The 15,428-nt window shown below is 46.1% G+C and overlaps 1 protein-coding gene and 1 long non-coding RNA gene across 2 annotated transcripts in view; one reads left to right on the top strand and one right to left on the bottom strand.

Annotated features, from left to right (window-relative positions):
- Positions 1–12,588, bottom strand: part of LOC149356912 (uncharacterized) — an 84,408-nt gene extending 71,820 nt beyond the window's left edge. Inside the window, exons 1-6 of the mRNA XM_089577857.1 lie at positions 12,471–12,588; positions 12,026–12,158; positions 10,417–10,493; positions 7,557–7,667; positions 5,738–5,870; positions 4,127–4,203 (exon numbers count right to left, since the gene is read on the bottom strand). Coding sequence (XP_089433983.1) covers positions 4,127–4,203; positions 5,738–5,870; positions 7,557–7,667; positions 10,417–10,493; positions 12,026–12,132 — 505 coding nt within the window. The 5' untranslated portion in view covers positions 12,133–12,158; positions 12,471–12,588. The remainder of the gene's footprint in view (positions 1–4,126; positions 4,204–5,737; positions 5,871–7,556; positions 7,668–10,416; positions 10,494–12,025; positions 12,159–12,470) is intronic.
- LOC149356913 (uncharacterized) lies at positions 16–2,721 on the top strand. The gene is made up of 3 exons (XR_016289847.1): positions 16–182; positions 900–984; positions 2,032–2,721. It is a non-coding gene; the product is annotated as an uncharacterized LOC149356913 (long non-coding RNA).
- Positions 12,589–15,428: the final 2,840 nt, after the last annotated feature.

Below are 15,428 nucleotides of genomic sequence, written 5' to 3'. Positions count from 1 at the left end.
GCCTCTGTACCGCGGCCGCGAAGCGATGTTTTCTTGGTTCCTTTCAGCGTTCGTTTGCACATTTTATCTTTTCGCGTGTTCACATTTTCTTCATTGTGGCGGCAAGCTTGTACGCGTCGTATACCGTCCTGTGCCAGCATTGTGCAGTGTACTGGGGGACTACGTGAAGAACGGCAATAATGGTGAGTTTTTGCACACTTTTCTCTCAAACAAGTGTTAGTGTTCGTTGGTGGCATTGTGCATTTTTCGTGCTGGCGATTTCACTAGCCGGTTTATCAGTTCGTGGAGTGCGTAGATAGCTTAAAAATGCGTGGCGTTTAGTTAAATGGATTTGTCGCCGAAGCGGAGGCATGGTACAGTAGTGGCGCGGGAATGCCTGTGGTGGCCGCCTGGCATGCTATGACCCTCACTACAAAGGTAGACAGTTTCCAGTCTCCGGCGGCTCAAGAAGACAGTTTTCGCAGATCTTGTGTTGGTGTAAAATTTGCTAACAGGTCCCCTTTCGTTGCAGCTCTTCTCTTCAGGACTAACTGGGCTTTGTTTTTAGTCAAGCTCTTCTGCTTAAATTTGCCTTTTGCGGTCTGACATTGCTTTTTCATCTTTTTGCTTGTAAAAAACCTTTGTGGGTTCTTTCTTACTTGTAATTTTCTCCTATTTTAGTTGTTGCTCACTTCATGATATTTGGTTCTTGACTATTTTTGTCTTTCAGCTTGTGGTTTCTATAACTTTTGCTGAAAATTTCTTTTTATTGCAGTGTGTCAATGCAAGTAGTGCTGTGCAAATTCTTGCTACTGTTCGTGTGCCCCAGTACGGGGTTACATTATATAAAATGAGAGTTGCAAATTGTAAACCTGTAATGCAACTGGGTGTGACCATTCTTCTTTCCTGTTCATTTTCAGGTATTTTGGAGAGCATGTTCAGAAAAGAGGCTGTCTGTATTTTGTCACTCACTAGTGGCATTTGCTCCATCAAGACAAAGAGGTGGTATGAAACTGTTTTTCGTGCTTCATTCTTAGGTTATTAGTCATGACCTATGGAAAGCAAATAGCTTTCACCAAATATATTCTAGTTCTTCATTAAAGACAGGCTAATTGCCAACTACTGCCACATCTTTCGTCTTAACATAACATAAAAATTCAAGCAATCACGTTCCACTGGCGTAATTAACTTACTTGAGTTAAACCTGTTTTCTCACACGTCCCAACTTTGGTTCTGCAAATGCTTTCATGAAGCACAATTTATAATGTTCGGTAATGATTAACATACATTTATAGCTTCTGGGTCTGGAAAGAGCTTTGATTTTAGACGTCTCCAAGGCATGTTTCTATGTTAAACTCCAGGTTTCTTCAATAAGACTAAGGCACCTCAACAATGACTATTTGGTTTTCTACAGGGTCGCTGACTTTCTTTCTAACTGCACATCATTTGACTGTTAATGCAACCAACTCTTAAGGTGTTCCAATCCTTTCAGGCATGCCTCAAGGATGTGCTGACCTCTTTCTGACCTGTATTAGCAGTTCATTTAGTGTTGTTTCTGCTTGTTTTTTGCTGCTGATTGTGTCATCTAATAACTGATGGTTCTGACACTGCATCACTTCAGACTGAATTCAGTAACGCTGCGTAACGCTTTCTCTAGAATGTGGAGCTTTACTTTTTGTTACAAATTTATGAGCACTTCTCATAACCAGGCATGCTGTTCTTGTTATTTTTACAAATAGTTGCCTTGACTTTCTGCATATAAGTACTTTAGCATGCATTATACAACTTTTAGCAAAAATTTATGGAAGTCCAACTAGTATTGCTTGAGTAATATCAAAATCTAATTGCATGCTGATGCATTTAGAAAACAATTTTTACAATGGCAATGAAAAAGTATGTGCCAGCCCATTCCAATTTTGTTCTCATCCGTGTTTCCTCATGCTGCATTCCCCGATTATGACCTACCAACCAGACTTATTACAATATCGACCATTCACGGCTCTTTTTTCCATGTGTGCTTTCATACTGAATGTGTCCTATCGTTCTGCACAGATGCTGTTCGATCGAACAAGATGTTCTCAACAACACTGGCCGAGATAGAAGGAGTGGTAAAAAAATGGCTGCAGCATGCGTCCTGCAGGCGGAAGCAGCTGCAGGAAAGGCACGCAAAGAAAGCTGAGGCAAGTTGATTCCCTTATACCTTTTGTGAGCTTGAGACTGTTTTTGTGTGTACAGTGATGACCAGAAGTGTGCTTGTCTACATAGACCTGGCATACCCAAAGGTTACATTCCACACCTCGTGTTATCCACTTTTATGGAGAAAGATACTTTTGATTTTTGTGAGCATTTGTGTGCACACTATTAGTTTTTTGGTTTGCTGCCTCATGTAGCCTAACATTTTTAGTCCCCTGGTACATAATTAGGTGCACTGCAAATTCACAAAGCTTGGAGCGTAGTCTGCATAGCTTAGATTGTTTCATTTAAGGCTAATTAATTGAGCAGATAGAACGCTTTGTATACAACTGAAAGAGCAAATATATTTCACAAAATTGTAAGCTTGGCACTGTGACCTCCAATGTTTTGGTGATAGATTTTGGCTCTATAACTGATGTCATTTTTTTTTTCTCAGAATTCGGTTTGATTTGGTTCATGGGATTTAACGTCAAAAAGCGACTGGCTATGAGGGATGCTGTGTGGAGGGCTGTGGATAATTTTGACCACTCTGGGTTCTTTTTATCATGCACTGACATTGCTACACAGGTACCTTGCGTGCCTGTGTAGCACGCAAGGAGGCTACACAGGCACCTTGCATGCCTGTGTAGCCTCCACAGCCAGGATCAAACCTTGGGTTGCCTGGCTCAGTAGTCGAGTGCCCTAACCACTGACTGGTTAGAGCCCATGCGCCCTTACGTCACATCTGTCCTCAAAATGATTTGAAGATGCCTATGGTGACAGTTTCATAAATCTGGATTTTAAAAATTTTGTTTCCAATTTTTTAGCAGTTTCCATACCTAGAAAACGTTCGCCATTTGTGTTCTATCTCCGCTGGAATGATAAGGACTGTTTTGAATCGAAGTTTGTTTTATGGGGTTTAACGTCCCAAAGTCACTCTGGCTATGAGGAACGCCGTAGTGAAGAGCTCTGGAAATTTCGACCACCTGGGGTTCTTTAACGTGCACTGACATCGCCACAGCATACGATAAATGGCGCCTAAATGCAGTCACTTTCTGAAAAGTTCTGTGATTTAGTACAAATAGCACGTCATTGAAGGTTTTGATTCCTAGTTGCATTTGTATTCGCCTGTAGTGTCATTCTGGAGCTAATTTTTTCCAAGCAGAAACTGCTTTAGCATGCACGTTTTTCTCCACAAAGTGCATTTTTTAGTTACTTGACTACTATTTAATACTATGTATTGTGCTCTATTATATTCACAGGCCACTCGAAATCAAGTGGGGACCTCTGCAGAGTAGTCGTCCGCCATTCCTCATTTTGCTTGGATTGTGCCTGCACCTTGGCTTTGTCACAGTGGTGGGGTACCTGACTAAGTAATAAAGATACATAAGAATAATGGTGGTCTTGCCCAGTGCTTTGTTATATTGACACAGCATCATTACATTCAACGTAGAACACCCGGCACCTCCCTACACAACCCACAAAAATATTGGATGAATATCTATTCAGCGTCCTTTAAATATCTCAGAGAGTGACCATATGTGGCCAAAATATGGACATTATATAAACATCCACTGTTATCAAAATGAAGCTCATATGGATATTCTATGGACATAATATGAACTTTTGAGAATATTATATGGACATCTGATATTTTATAAATTATATTATATGGATATCCCCTGAACATTACTTGGTTGGCTGGGGACCTTCATTAGTGCTGCTGCTGCTTTTTGCTCAATTCTACAATTCCTCACTTATGACAGCAAGAGCAAAACTGAAGACAAAGAACAATATCTTGGCAAATCTTCATCGCTTTGTTAGCATGCATTTGGCCAAAAGAAGCAATGACAATTATGCTCGACAACCGCACCCAGGTGCCATGCTGTAAACCTGCTCAGTCTTCACGTTAGCAGTGCCATGTCACCCATGATCATGCCAATCTCTTTACAGGGCACAACCAACACCTCTGTACCTGCACATGCGGCTGGCCCATTCCGTCCACCGTCGGATCGCTGACCACGGCCCCTGCCAAGTCCCTTAAATATGGCACTGGAAGAAAATTGACAAGAATAAAAGCAGTCATCTATTCTTCTTTTGTCCGTTAGAAACAGGGATGCACATTCATTTACAAACCCTTGCCAATGAATTACCCGAGCCGATGTGCGGTGCAAAGAACTCGAAAGACAGTGTGCTAACATAAACTCTCTTCACTCAATGAGCAGCTAACACTGCTGAATATTACAGCGAAGGAGACCTAGCCACACACAAAAAACACAAACCAGGTGGCCACAGCACCTGGTTAGGGCTCCACGTGTGTAGCTAGGTCTCTTAGGCTGTTATATTAATTGCGCAGCCCTACCAGCCAGCAAAACTTACTACCCTAATTCAAGCAATATTGGCCAGTGATTACAAGGGTGCCCTACACTTCATGAATGTTAAAACTTGGGCACAGTAATAATTTACCCCTGAATTTTTGGTAAAAACCTGAATAAGATAAACAGAAAAATGCAGACTATGCACATGCTGTCTGTCCCATTTTTCTCCTTCATACCTATTTTACAATTACATCACACCTCAGCATTAGCAACATCAAAGTTCTACTTTACAGCACAGAAATCTGACACAAGTTGGTCAACTGTTTCACGAGAACAAATCATAAAAGCCAAATCGCTAGACAACATTTTCGCACAGATTAGCGAGTGTCTTACACTGATCATTTGCAATCTAGCACGAGAAAATTATGGTCCCGTTCAGGAGTCACAATGGAACTGCGGGCCAGTTGCCCAGGTGCTTGTGTCAACGCATTAGGAGTAAACAAACGGCAACCATACAGCGTTGGAAATCTGTGCTGTGTCGTTGTACTACTTTCGCTCAATTATCATAGCCTGATTTGCAACAAGTAAAAAAAATTAAGCGGTGAAAGGCGAAAGCCTGAGTGCTGCATTCTAGCTGCTACGAAATTGTTCCCCTCACATTCTGTTGGTGCATTAATTAACTGCCAATTAATGATGCTTAATCTTTGCCTTTAGCAGTGGAACGCGACAGCGTGTTGTAGCGCTGCCAGGGAGAGTCCACGGAACGCCACCACCCGTTCGGCGCGGTGCGTCGCCCTTTAAGTGCAACGCTTTTTGAGGAAAGGAAATGGCGCTGTAATTCTCCATCATATCGGTGGACACCCGAACAACACCGTACAGGACGGGAGGAAGTAGAGTGAAAGAAGAAAGAGGGGCCGTAATGATGAAAATGAAAACTGTATTTGAGGAAAGGAAATTACGCAGTAACCGTCTCACATATTTCGGTGGACACCCGTCAAAATTCGCGCGCAGCGTCGTCACGACCATTTCGACCAATCTGAAACGCGGACAAATTTGCTAACACGTGTTGGTCACGACAGTATGAGCCATTAACGGCTTTCGCCTTAAAAACAAGTAAACCGGCACATTTGGTACCAGACGAAATAGAGACGCTAAATGTGCGCTAAGCATAACGCCGGATGTGAAGCACATTCGAGCTTCGAACGTTCATGGCAAACATGGCGTGTTTAACCCAGGATGAAGTACCAAAATTGCCACAAAGAGAATACCTGTCTCCCGTAGCTCCAGAGCGGCCACCAAAGTTCCGACCTTCACAGACCTCTTGTGGCGCAGGATGAGGAACGTGCGCTGCAACCAGGCGGACAGTTGGATACATGCCAGGTGGCTGTGGCCTCGTATCACCTGCAGCAAATCAGACACGATGAGGACGCTCAACGCTACGCCAAGATTTCATTCCGTGAATACTAACCAAAAAGAATCTAAATAAATCAGCCTTGCACAAGAAAACAAAAGCCGTGCCTCTGTGCTCACTGCAATTTCACGAAGGGAAACGCCATGCGTTCAGGCAAATCGAACACGCAAAGCTCGTGCGGCGAACCACAGAGAATGAACGAATTTTTTCTTTCTCTGCGGGCGAATTGCACACAGCGCGAGAGCGCATACTGCAGACGCACCCTATTCAAATGACACTAAAAAAAGAGATGTCCAACTCACCGTTTGCTTAACCGTCGGTGATGTGAGACAATCTGATTTTTTGTTCTTTGTAGCTGTTGAACGCACCGGCAAAGTGAAGCTACAGAACATCCGCTAGGTTCTCTCTGTGAAGCGCGGCTTTTATAGGTAGTGGGATAGATACGCGGAGCACGCTGATTGGGCGACAAAGCAGCCTATAACCTCCTTCATCCCGAAGCGCGTGAAACCGACGAACGAGCATTCTTAGATTCTAATCCCTTCCCTCAAGCTCGATGGCACTATACTCCGTTTCATACATCAAGTGCAACGCTGTGAAGGTTACGGAAGTAGTCCGCAAAAAAAAAAAAATAAATGGTGTATCACTCCGCGCTGTTCTGTGGCCGCTCCGGAGAGTCGACAGGCAATGGGTCTGCGTGGGTTCAAATCCCGCTGGCTGAAACTTTTTTTTTTCGCACATTTTTTATTTTTCATCGCAAGTTGCATTTCGCGTGACTTGAATAAGAAAACTTGTTTTATTCAGAATCGCTTGAATGTTATTGCGTGTTCTGCAATGAACTGCATGTATCTGTTCATTTGATGCATACCGCGTTAATGTGAGCTCTCCGAAATTCGTTGTCAGTGAGCTCGGACCGGCTTTTATTCAGCAGAGGCGGTTTTCTTCCCGATTCTGTAGTATTGTGACTATGCTTTTGAGATGCAAGCGAGAGATTTGTGCGAAAGATGACGTTCATTTGTCGGGTTTAATTAGCACAGTGGCGAGTGCCCCGCCGTGGCCAGATTAACAAGTGGCCATCTGCCGCTTTTTTTTATAGCATACCATGGAAGGCTACAGCTCATTATCCGGGCTTAATCGTCGATTCCAAACTCTCTTGGTGCCCAGCTGTGATTTGCTTGCGACAGCAAGCTAAACAAGTTGCTTCGGCAGCTAGCAGACTGTTAGCTAAAGGCAACTATACGTCCCCAATCAGAAAAGCCGAGCGAGACCCTTGTACAATGCAGATTCCAAGAGAAGGCAAGCGTAACAGGGGGCGGCAGAAAGTTAGGTGGCCGGATGAGATTAAGAAATTTGCGGGATTACGGTGGCCCAACTGGCGAAGGACAGGGTAAATTGGAGAGAGGCATGGGAGAGGCCTTTGCCCTGCAGTGGGCGTAGTCAGGCTGATGATGATGATGATGATGAAACGCTGTCACATTCCGCGAGAACATCTTAAGAAAAATTCCAATCGAATAAAATAAATTCTAAATTCCAAAAACAGCTATTCAAAGACGACAGCCCAAGGTACTTTTTGTTGTCAAGATTAGAAGGAAAAAGCCACAAACCTGCAAACAAGAAGCCCCCTACCCCACTTCTTCTGCAAAAGAGGAAAACAGCTCCTCCACAAAAGCTGCACTCACCTGGCCAGCGCTTTTCCCGCTGTTGGTCGCTCTCGGCTTTCCGCCTGGCCCCGTCAATGCAAGGCAACGGGCGATCCTCGCTCGAGGCCGCCTTGTCCTTGACGAAGCGAGCTGCAGTGGAGGAGTGGAGATGCACCACAGTGAACGAAAGAAAGCTCACATGAGAATAATTAACAAAGATTCGGTGGTGCCGATCACTAGCTCTGTCCAGAAGCAACTTTAGAACACAGAAGGCAGAAGCAGCCGATGCCTCAACAGCAGAAGCTACAAACCGGTGAAAATAAAAATTCAATCGAAAGCCTAAATGACTATAGCACATTAAAACAATCATTTCTTTCTGATCTTATTGTCTGTAATGTCTAAAATTGAGGCACACTCATTGGTACAGCCAACGTCAAAAGTTTACAGCCCAAGGGGTTTGCTTGTAAGCTGTTTAGCAAGGCTTCCTAGCAGTCCAAAGCTTGGGAGGATTGCGGACATGAAGTCATTCCTCTTGCGAGAGATTACGGCTGCTGACACCACATTACGAGGCATGCGGCGGGCCTCGCAAGCAAACCTCCCGGGCTGTATACTTCTGTCCACAACGCAAACGAGCAATAAAAAAATGAACCAAAAAGTAATGCATAAAAACTTGTGGCGTCCCTGAAACACTTGGACACCCTAAAATAAGCAAAGAACAGTGTACATCATACAAATGAAGGGTTTAAAATTGAAATATGATACATATTTTTACAAAGCAGATGACGAAGAAGTGGGCTGTGGCGTGGGACGCAGCAGTCACGCTAGGCGTGCAGACATTAAAAAAAATATTTCATCGGTCATCATGTCGTTCGGTTTCTTGGCTTGCCACGTGTTATTTGGTGTGAGGTGTGGGGTACATCGTCATCTTGGTCCCTGGAGCACCGCCGCCTTCTGCTCGCCTTGGTCGCCGGCCTAGGGGACATGGACTCTGCCGCCCAGCTCTCCCCAGCTCTACTTGTCCAGAACTGACCAGCCGCTTTCCCCCCCGCCCCGTCCCCAGCCCCGAACATAAGACACGGCGACCAGGACCAGACCCGTTATGACTCGACGACAAGCCCCAATTATTTTCTGGTGGAGATAAAGTTTAGTAGTGATAAAGATATAATTCTTACTGGCGCAGGAGCTATAGGGGAATGAGCCCCCAAAGACTGCCAGGCAGCATAAACCCGCAGACTCGATTAAATGGTTAGCCGCCCACTTCGACACAAGATCCACTCCCAACACGAACTTTTAGCATCACCCAGAAGATGCAAAACATTGCAGAAATGGTGAGCAGCATGTGTCCAACAGAAAATCGATGCATGGCTCAAGTCAATGGAAAGAGAGCGCAAGACAGGCATAAAGAAACATGCGTAATATTTTAAAGACACTGCTTCTGTCAGACACAAAGCAACGGTGAGTGGTATTGGGTTAAAGGTCTTTGGTGAAAGCATGGGTGAAAGGTCATAGAGTAAACATTTGTTGTGCTCCCAATGCACTGAATAGTTTAAAGATGAACCATTTACATGAAGTTACCTCAGACGGTTTAAGAAGTAGCTTGTGTTTTAAAAAAATTAAATGCAACAAGGCACAAGCAAATGAGAAGGATCACACAGCCATAGCACACAGCTTTCTTTGCTTGCTATCCACGCAGCCTCTCGGAGGAACGAGTTGACGGCCCAATCCCACTTCACAAAGGCACTTGCGAGTCGCCTGCGATTTCACGCTATACTCATGGAAAACTTTTTATGGCAATGCAGTCGAGGCTATAGGTACAAAAGTGAAGGACAGTCTTTCGTCCCCGTGCCATGGAGAGCAGGCTCCTAAAAACTAGCGACCCTCCACACTTTCCAACCTCATTCCCTCACACGCCCGCATCCCTAGCCCAAACAACGCACTGCCCACTGCATTAGACCACGATGTGATCACCACAGCAAAACGTCTTGCTTGATGGACTGCCAGTCTCTTGCGCTGCGCTTTAGATGTCCTCTTCATCAACTTCCATCCTAAACAATGGATCCACACAGCACTATCTCATTGTCCTCTTAAACCAAGCCTTGAAATTCAACCAAAGCCTAAACACGCTGAATTGTCCATTTTTTTTATGGCTTCACATGTTCTCTGAATTCAGGTTTCATAGTTCTGAAGCATTGAGCTCGGTTGTAACGCACAGGTTTTGTCATCAGAATAGGTGGAAATTTTTAAGAGGATGTTTTTGACGATGGAGAAGAATTTTTGCGGCACAAGGGCATCTCTAGGCAAAGAGCGCTATGGCATAAGGCGTTTTCGCTTACTCAAGGTGTGGCCAAAGACCCATTTCCCAAGCATTTCACCCAAATGAAGCCAAGCACCAGGCCAGGGGAAAACAACCTGTACCCACTGTATCACCGTTGGGCCCCCGGTGGCACAGGGGATCGAACCCTGCACCTCCCGCATGCGAGTCAGATGCTCAAACCACTAGGCCACCGCTGCAGTGAGACAATGGTTGTCAGTTGAAACCAAATGAAATCAGTTTAAAGTCAGTGCCTGTTCTCTTGCCCATCTTTCTTTCGACGGTGGAAACAGCACATATCAAACCAAGTCATAGGAAAGACCTTCATTAGTGCTGCTGCTGCTTTTTGCTCAATTCTACAATTCCTCACTTATGACAGCAAGAGCAAAACTGAAGACAAAGAACAATATCTTGGCAAATCTTCATCGCTTTGTTAGCATGCATTTGGCCAAAAGAAGCAATGACAATTATGCTCGACAACCGCACCCAGGTGCCATGCTGTAAACCTGCTCAGTCTTCACGTTAGCAGTGCCATGTCACCCATGATCATGCCAATCTCTTTACAGGGCACAACCAACACCTCTGTACCTGCACATGCGGCTGGCCCATTCCGTCCACCGTCGGATCGCTGACCACGGCCCCTGCCAAGTCCCTTAAATATGGCACTGGAAGAAAATTGACAAGAATAAAAGCAGTCATCTATTCTTCTTTTGTCCGTTAGAAACAGGGGTGCACATTCATTTACAAACCCTTGCCAATGAATTACCCGAGCCGATGTGCGGTGCAAAGAACTCGAAAGACAGTGTGCTAACATAAACTCTCTTCACTCAATGAACAGCTAACACTGCTGAATATTACAGCGAAGGAGACCTAGCCACACACAAAAAACACAAACCAGGTGGCCACAGCACCTGGTTAGTGCTCCACGTGTGTAGCTAGGTCTCTTAGGCTGTTATATTAATTGCGCAGCCCTACCAGCCAGCAAAACTTACTACCCTAATTCAAGCAATATTGGCCAGTGATTACAAGGGTGCCCTACACTTCATGAATGTTAAAACTTGGGCACAGTAATAATTTACCCCTGAATTTTTGGTAAAAACCTGAATAAGATAAACAGAAAAATGCAGACTATGCACATGCTGTCTGTCCCATTTTTCTCCTTCATACCTATTTTACAATTACATCACACCTCAGCATTAGCAACATCAAAGTTCTACTTTACAGCCCAGAAATCTGACACAAGTTGGTCAACTGTTTCACGAGAACAAATCATAAAAGCCAAATCGCTAGACAACATTTTCGCACAGATTAGCGAGTGTCTTACACTGATCATTTGCAATCTAGCACGAGAAAATTATGGTCCCGTTCAGGAGTCACAATGGAACTGCGGGCCAGTTGCCCAGGTGCTTGTGTCAACGCATTAGGAGTAAACAAACGGCAACCATACAGCGTTGGAAATCTGTGCTGTGTCGTTGTACTACTTTCGCTCAATTATCATAGCCTGATTTGCAACAAGTAAAAAAAATTAAGCGGTGAAAGGCGAAAGCCTGAGTGCTGCATTCTAGCTGCTACGAAATTGTTCCCCTCACATTCTGTTGGTGCATTAATTAACTGCCAATTAATGATGCTTAATCTTTGCCTTTAGCAGTGGAACGCGACAGCGTGTTGTAGCGCTGCCAGGGAGAGTCCACGGAACGCCACCACCCGTTCGGCGCGGTGCGTTGCCCTTTAAGCGCAACGCTTTTTGAGGAAAGGAAATGGCGCTGTAATTCTCCATCATATCGGTGGACACCCGAACAACCGTACAGGACGGGAGGAAGTAGAGTGAAAGAAGAAAGAGGGGCCGTAATGATGAAAATGAAAACTGTATTTGAGGAAAGGAAATTACGCAGTAACCGTCTCACATATTTCGGTGGACACCCGTCAAAATTCGCGCGCAGCGTCGTCACGACCATTTCGACCAATCTGAAACGCGGACAAATTTTCTAACACGTGTTGGTCACGACAGTATGAGCCATTAACGGCTTTCGCCTTAAAAACAAGTAAACCGGCACATTTGGTACCAGACGAAATAGAGACGCTAAATGTGCGGTAAGCATAACGCCGGATGTGAAGCACATTCGAGCTTCGAACGTTTATGGCAAACATGGCGTGTTTAACCCAGGATGAAGTACCAAAATTGCCACAAAGAGAATACCTGTCTCCCGTAGCTCCAGAGCGGCCACCAAAGTTCCGACCTTCACAGACCTCTTGTGGCACAGGATGAGGAACGTGCGCTGCAACCAGGCGGACAGTTGGAGACATGCCAGGTGGCTGTGGCCTCGTATCACCTGCAGCAAATCAGACACGATGAGGACGCTCAACGCTACGCCAAGATTTCATTCCGTGAATACTAACCAAAAAGAATCTAAATAAATCAGCCTTGCACAAGAAAACAAAAGCCGTGCCTCTGTGCTCACTGCAATTTCACGAAGGGAAACGCCACGCGTTCAGGCAAATCGAACACGCAAAGCTCGCGCGGCGAACCATAGAGAAAGAACGAATTTTTTCTTTCTCTGCGGGCGAATTGCACGCAGCGCGAGAGCGCATACTGCAGACGCACGCTATTCAAATGACACTAAAAAGAGAGATGTCCAACTCACCGTTTGCTTAACCGTCGGTGATGTGAGACAATCTGATTTTTTATTCTTTGTAGCTGTTGAACGCACCGGCAAAGTGAAGCTACAGAACATCCGCTAGGTTCTCTCTGTGAAGCGCGGCTTTTATAGGTAGCGGGATAGATACGCGGAGCACGCTGATTGGGCGACAAAGCAGCCTATAACCTCCTCCATCCCGAAGCGCGTGAAACCGACGAACGAGCATTTTAGATTCTAATCCCTTCCCTCAAGCTCGATGGCACTATACTCCGTTTCATACATCAAGTGCAACGCTGTGAAGGTTACGGAAGTAGTCCGCAAAAAAAAAATAATAAATAGAGGTGTATCACTCCGCGCTGTTCTGTGGCCGCTCCGGAGAGTCGACAGGCAATGGGTCTGCGTGGGTTCAAATCCCGCAGGCTGAAACTTTTTTTTTCGCACATTTTTTTTTTCATCGCAAGTTGCATTTCGCGTGACTTGAATAAGAAAACTTGTTTTATTCAGAATCGCTTGAATGTTATTGCGTGTTCTGCAATGAACTGCATATATCTGTTCATATAATGCATACCGCGTTAATGTGAGATCTCCAAAATTCGTTGTCAGTGAGCTCGCACCGGCTTTTATTCAGCAGAGGTGGTTTTCTTCCCGATTCTGCAGTATTGTGACTATGCTTTTGAGATGCAAGCGAGAGATTTGTGCGAAAGATGACGTTCATTTGTCGGGTTTAATTAGCACAGTGGCGAGTGCCCCGCCGTGGCCCGATTAACAAGTGGCCATCTGCTGCTTTTTTGTTATACCGTATTGTGCGTTTTTATCGTAAAAATTTTCAAAATTTTTCTTACCTCAACCGCTCGCTCGTTTGCGGTGAAATTGCGCACAGAGCTTGCGTATTATGGTAACTTTTGTATCGTAGCAAGTTTTATAACGGTACTTACTTAGTTAAGCCGCGCATGATGCAAAAGCGTAATCGTCTGCGTCGAGATCGGCGTACCGAAACCCAAAACACCGAATTTTTGCTGAAGGTCGGCAGTAGCGCCATCTGTCTTCTGCAGTGGAAAGCGTCACAAGGCGCCAAGGAGAGCGTTGCAAGAACTGAAGCGCTTCGAACATTTTCGGCCAACTGAGCGGAAAAAATGCCAGAAACAACTATTTTAACGAGGCTGTGCCGTTAAAAGAATATTGTTTGACGTCTTTTTTTCGTCCAATGACTTTATTCAATTCAGCTTATATCGTCTGCTTTCGTGGCTCGTCGGAGGACGACGTCGCGAAGTCCTGAGCTGTGTTTTTCTTGTTTAATTTCGTTGTGGAAAACAGATGGCGCTACTGCCGCCCTTCAGCAAAAACTCGGTGTTTTGGGTTTCGGTACTCCGATCTCGACGCAGACGATTATGCTTTTGCATCATGCACGGCTTAACTAAGTAAGTACCGTTGTAAAACTTGCTACGATACAAAAGTTACCATAATACGCAAGCTCTGTGTGCAGTTTCACCGCAAACGAGCCAGCGGTTGAGGTAAGAAAAATTTCGAAAGTCTTTACGATAAAAACGCACAATACGGTATAACATACCATGGAAGGCTACAGCTCGTTATCTGAGCTTAATCGTCGATTCCAAATACTCTTAGTGCCCAGCTGTGACCCGCTTGCGAAAGCAAGCTAAACAAGTCGCTTCGGGAGCTAAGAGACTCTTAGCTAAAGGCGACGGTTGTGCACCCTCCCTCGCATTGCGTTTCTACAATGGCATTTCTTTATTCCCTTCCTTTCTTGGATTTGCTAGCTAGCCTCTGGCGCTCCATCGACGCTGACCAGCAATCCGCTGCTTCTTGCCTCTCCCGCACTTCTCCCATGTTGCTGCCACATATGCAGACTCCTGCCCAGTTTCACTCCGCGCCCAGCGCGTTGCTCTGCATGCCGTTGCGCGCGTCAGGAACACACCGAGCACAGACTTCTTGCTCATCCCCCGGCTCCTCGCAGCGCAAGCATTCAAAAATGGGACGCACCTTTATATTCTTCGACGCGCATAGCGCGGATCCACCTGGCTCTGCCATGCACCCCGCACCGCTTTGTGCCCCTGATAATCCGTGTCGACAATCCGGGCACCAGGGGTAAGCGAAACACACCCCTCGGTGCTCTCCGTCAAAAGGCCGCTGCTCTAATTGAGGAAGAACTCCATGAGAGCACACATGTCTACACAGACGGGTCAGTCCTGCGCACAGGCTGCGTTCGGACAGCCGAGCGCCTCTTCCGCCTCCGTGGCACTGGCACTCCTTTCTGCCAGGATTGGGGCTCCGTAGAAACACTTTCACATCTTCTTTGGGATTGTCAGTCCTTTGACGCTCCTCGACAGACTCTCCGCGGTGGCTTTCGTGGACTCGCTCTCCCTTGTGCATGTTTCGATGACACGCTCTTTCGTAGAGGCCCACGCGACAAAATACGTCGCGCATTTAGCCTTATTCTCTCATTTCTTGAGCAGTCGTGCGCTTCTAAACAAATCGCTCCCAGCGCGCATTCATGCTCGCTCTTAATCGCCAGGCTTTCGGCTAAGCGCCGCCGCTTTCCGCGTATGCGTGCGACTCCGCTGGCTTGGCATTCGCCCAACCTCTTGTCCAATGAGGGGCCGCGCCTTTCCGGAGGCTCCGCCCCCCTCTCCTCGCAGTTCTTCTGTGGCGCGCGCTGTGGCCGGTCGCTCGCTCTCGTCGTCGTCCACGCACCCCCGTTCCCATCGCGGCGTCCACCGGCTCTGGCCGCTCTCGTTCACGGAAGACTCGCTCTCCTTACTTCAGACCCGGTTTCACCTGGTCTTGCTCTTGCCCATGGCCCTGCCTCATTTGAGTACCTTCACCAGGACCCTTTCCATCCCTATCCTTTTAATCCCGTTCCCCCCCAGCGTGGCGCAACGGCGCTGATTCCCTCAACGAGAGGAAGAAGTTGAACGCGCCTCGTCCCCCCCTTCCTTCGTCGTCACC

The sequence above is a fragment of the Amblyomma mixtum genome, chromosome 3 (assembly GCF_055824585.1).
Source record: "Amblyomma mixtum isolate Tamu chromosome 3, ASM5582458v1, whole genome shotgun sequence".
Lineage (NCBI taxonomy): Eukaryota > Metazoa > Arthropoda > Arachnida > Ixodida > Ixodidae > Amblyomma > Amblyomma mixtum.
Note: the sequence above shows the minus strand (reverse complement) of the source record. Positions and strands in the feature narration are given on the sequence as shown.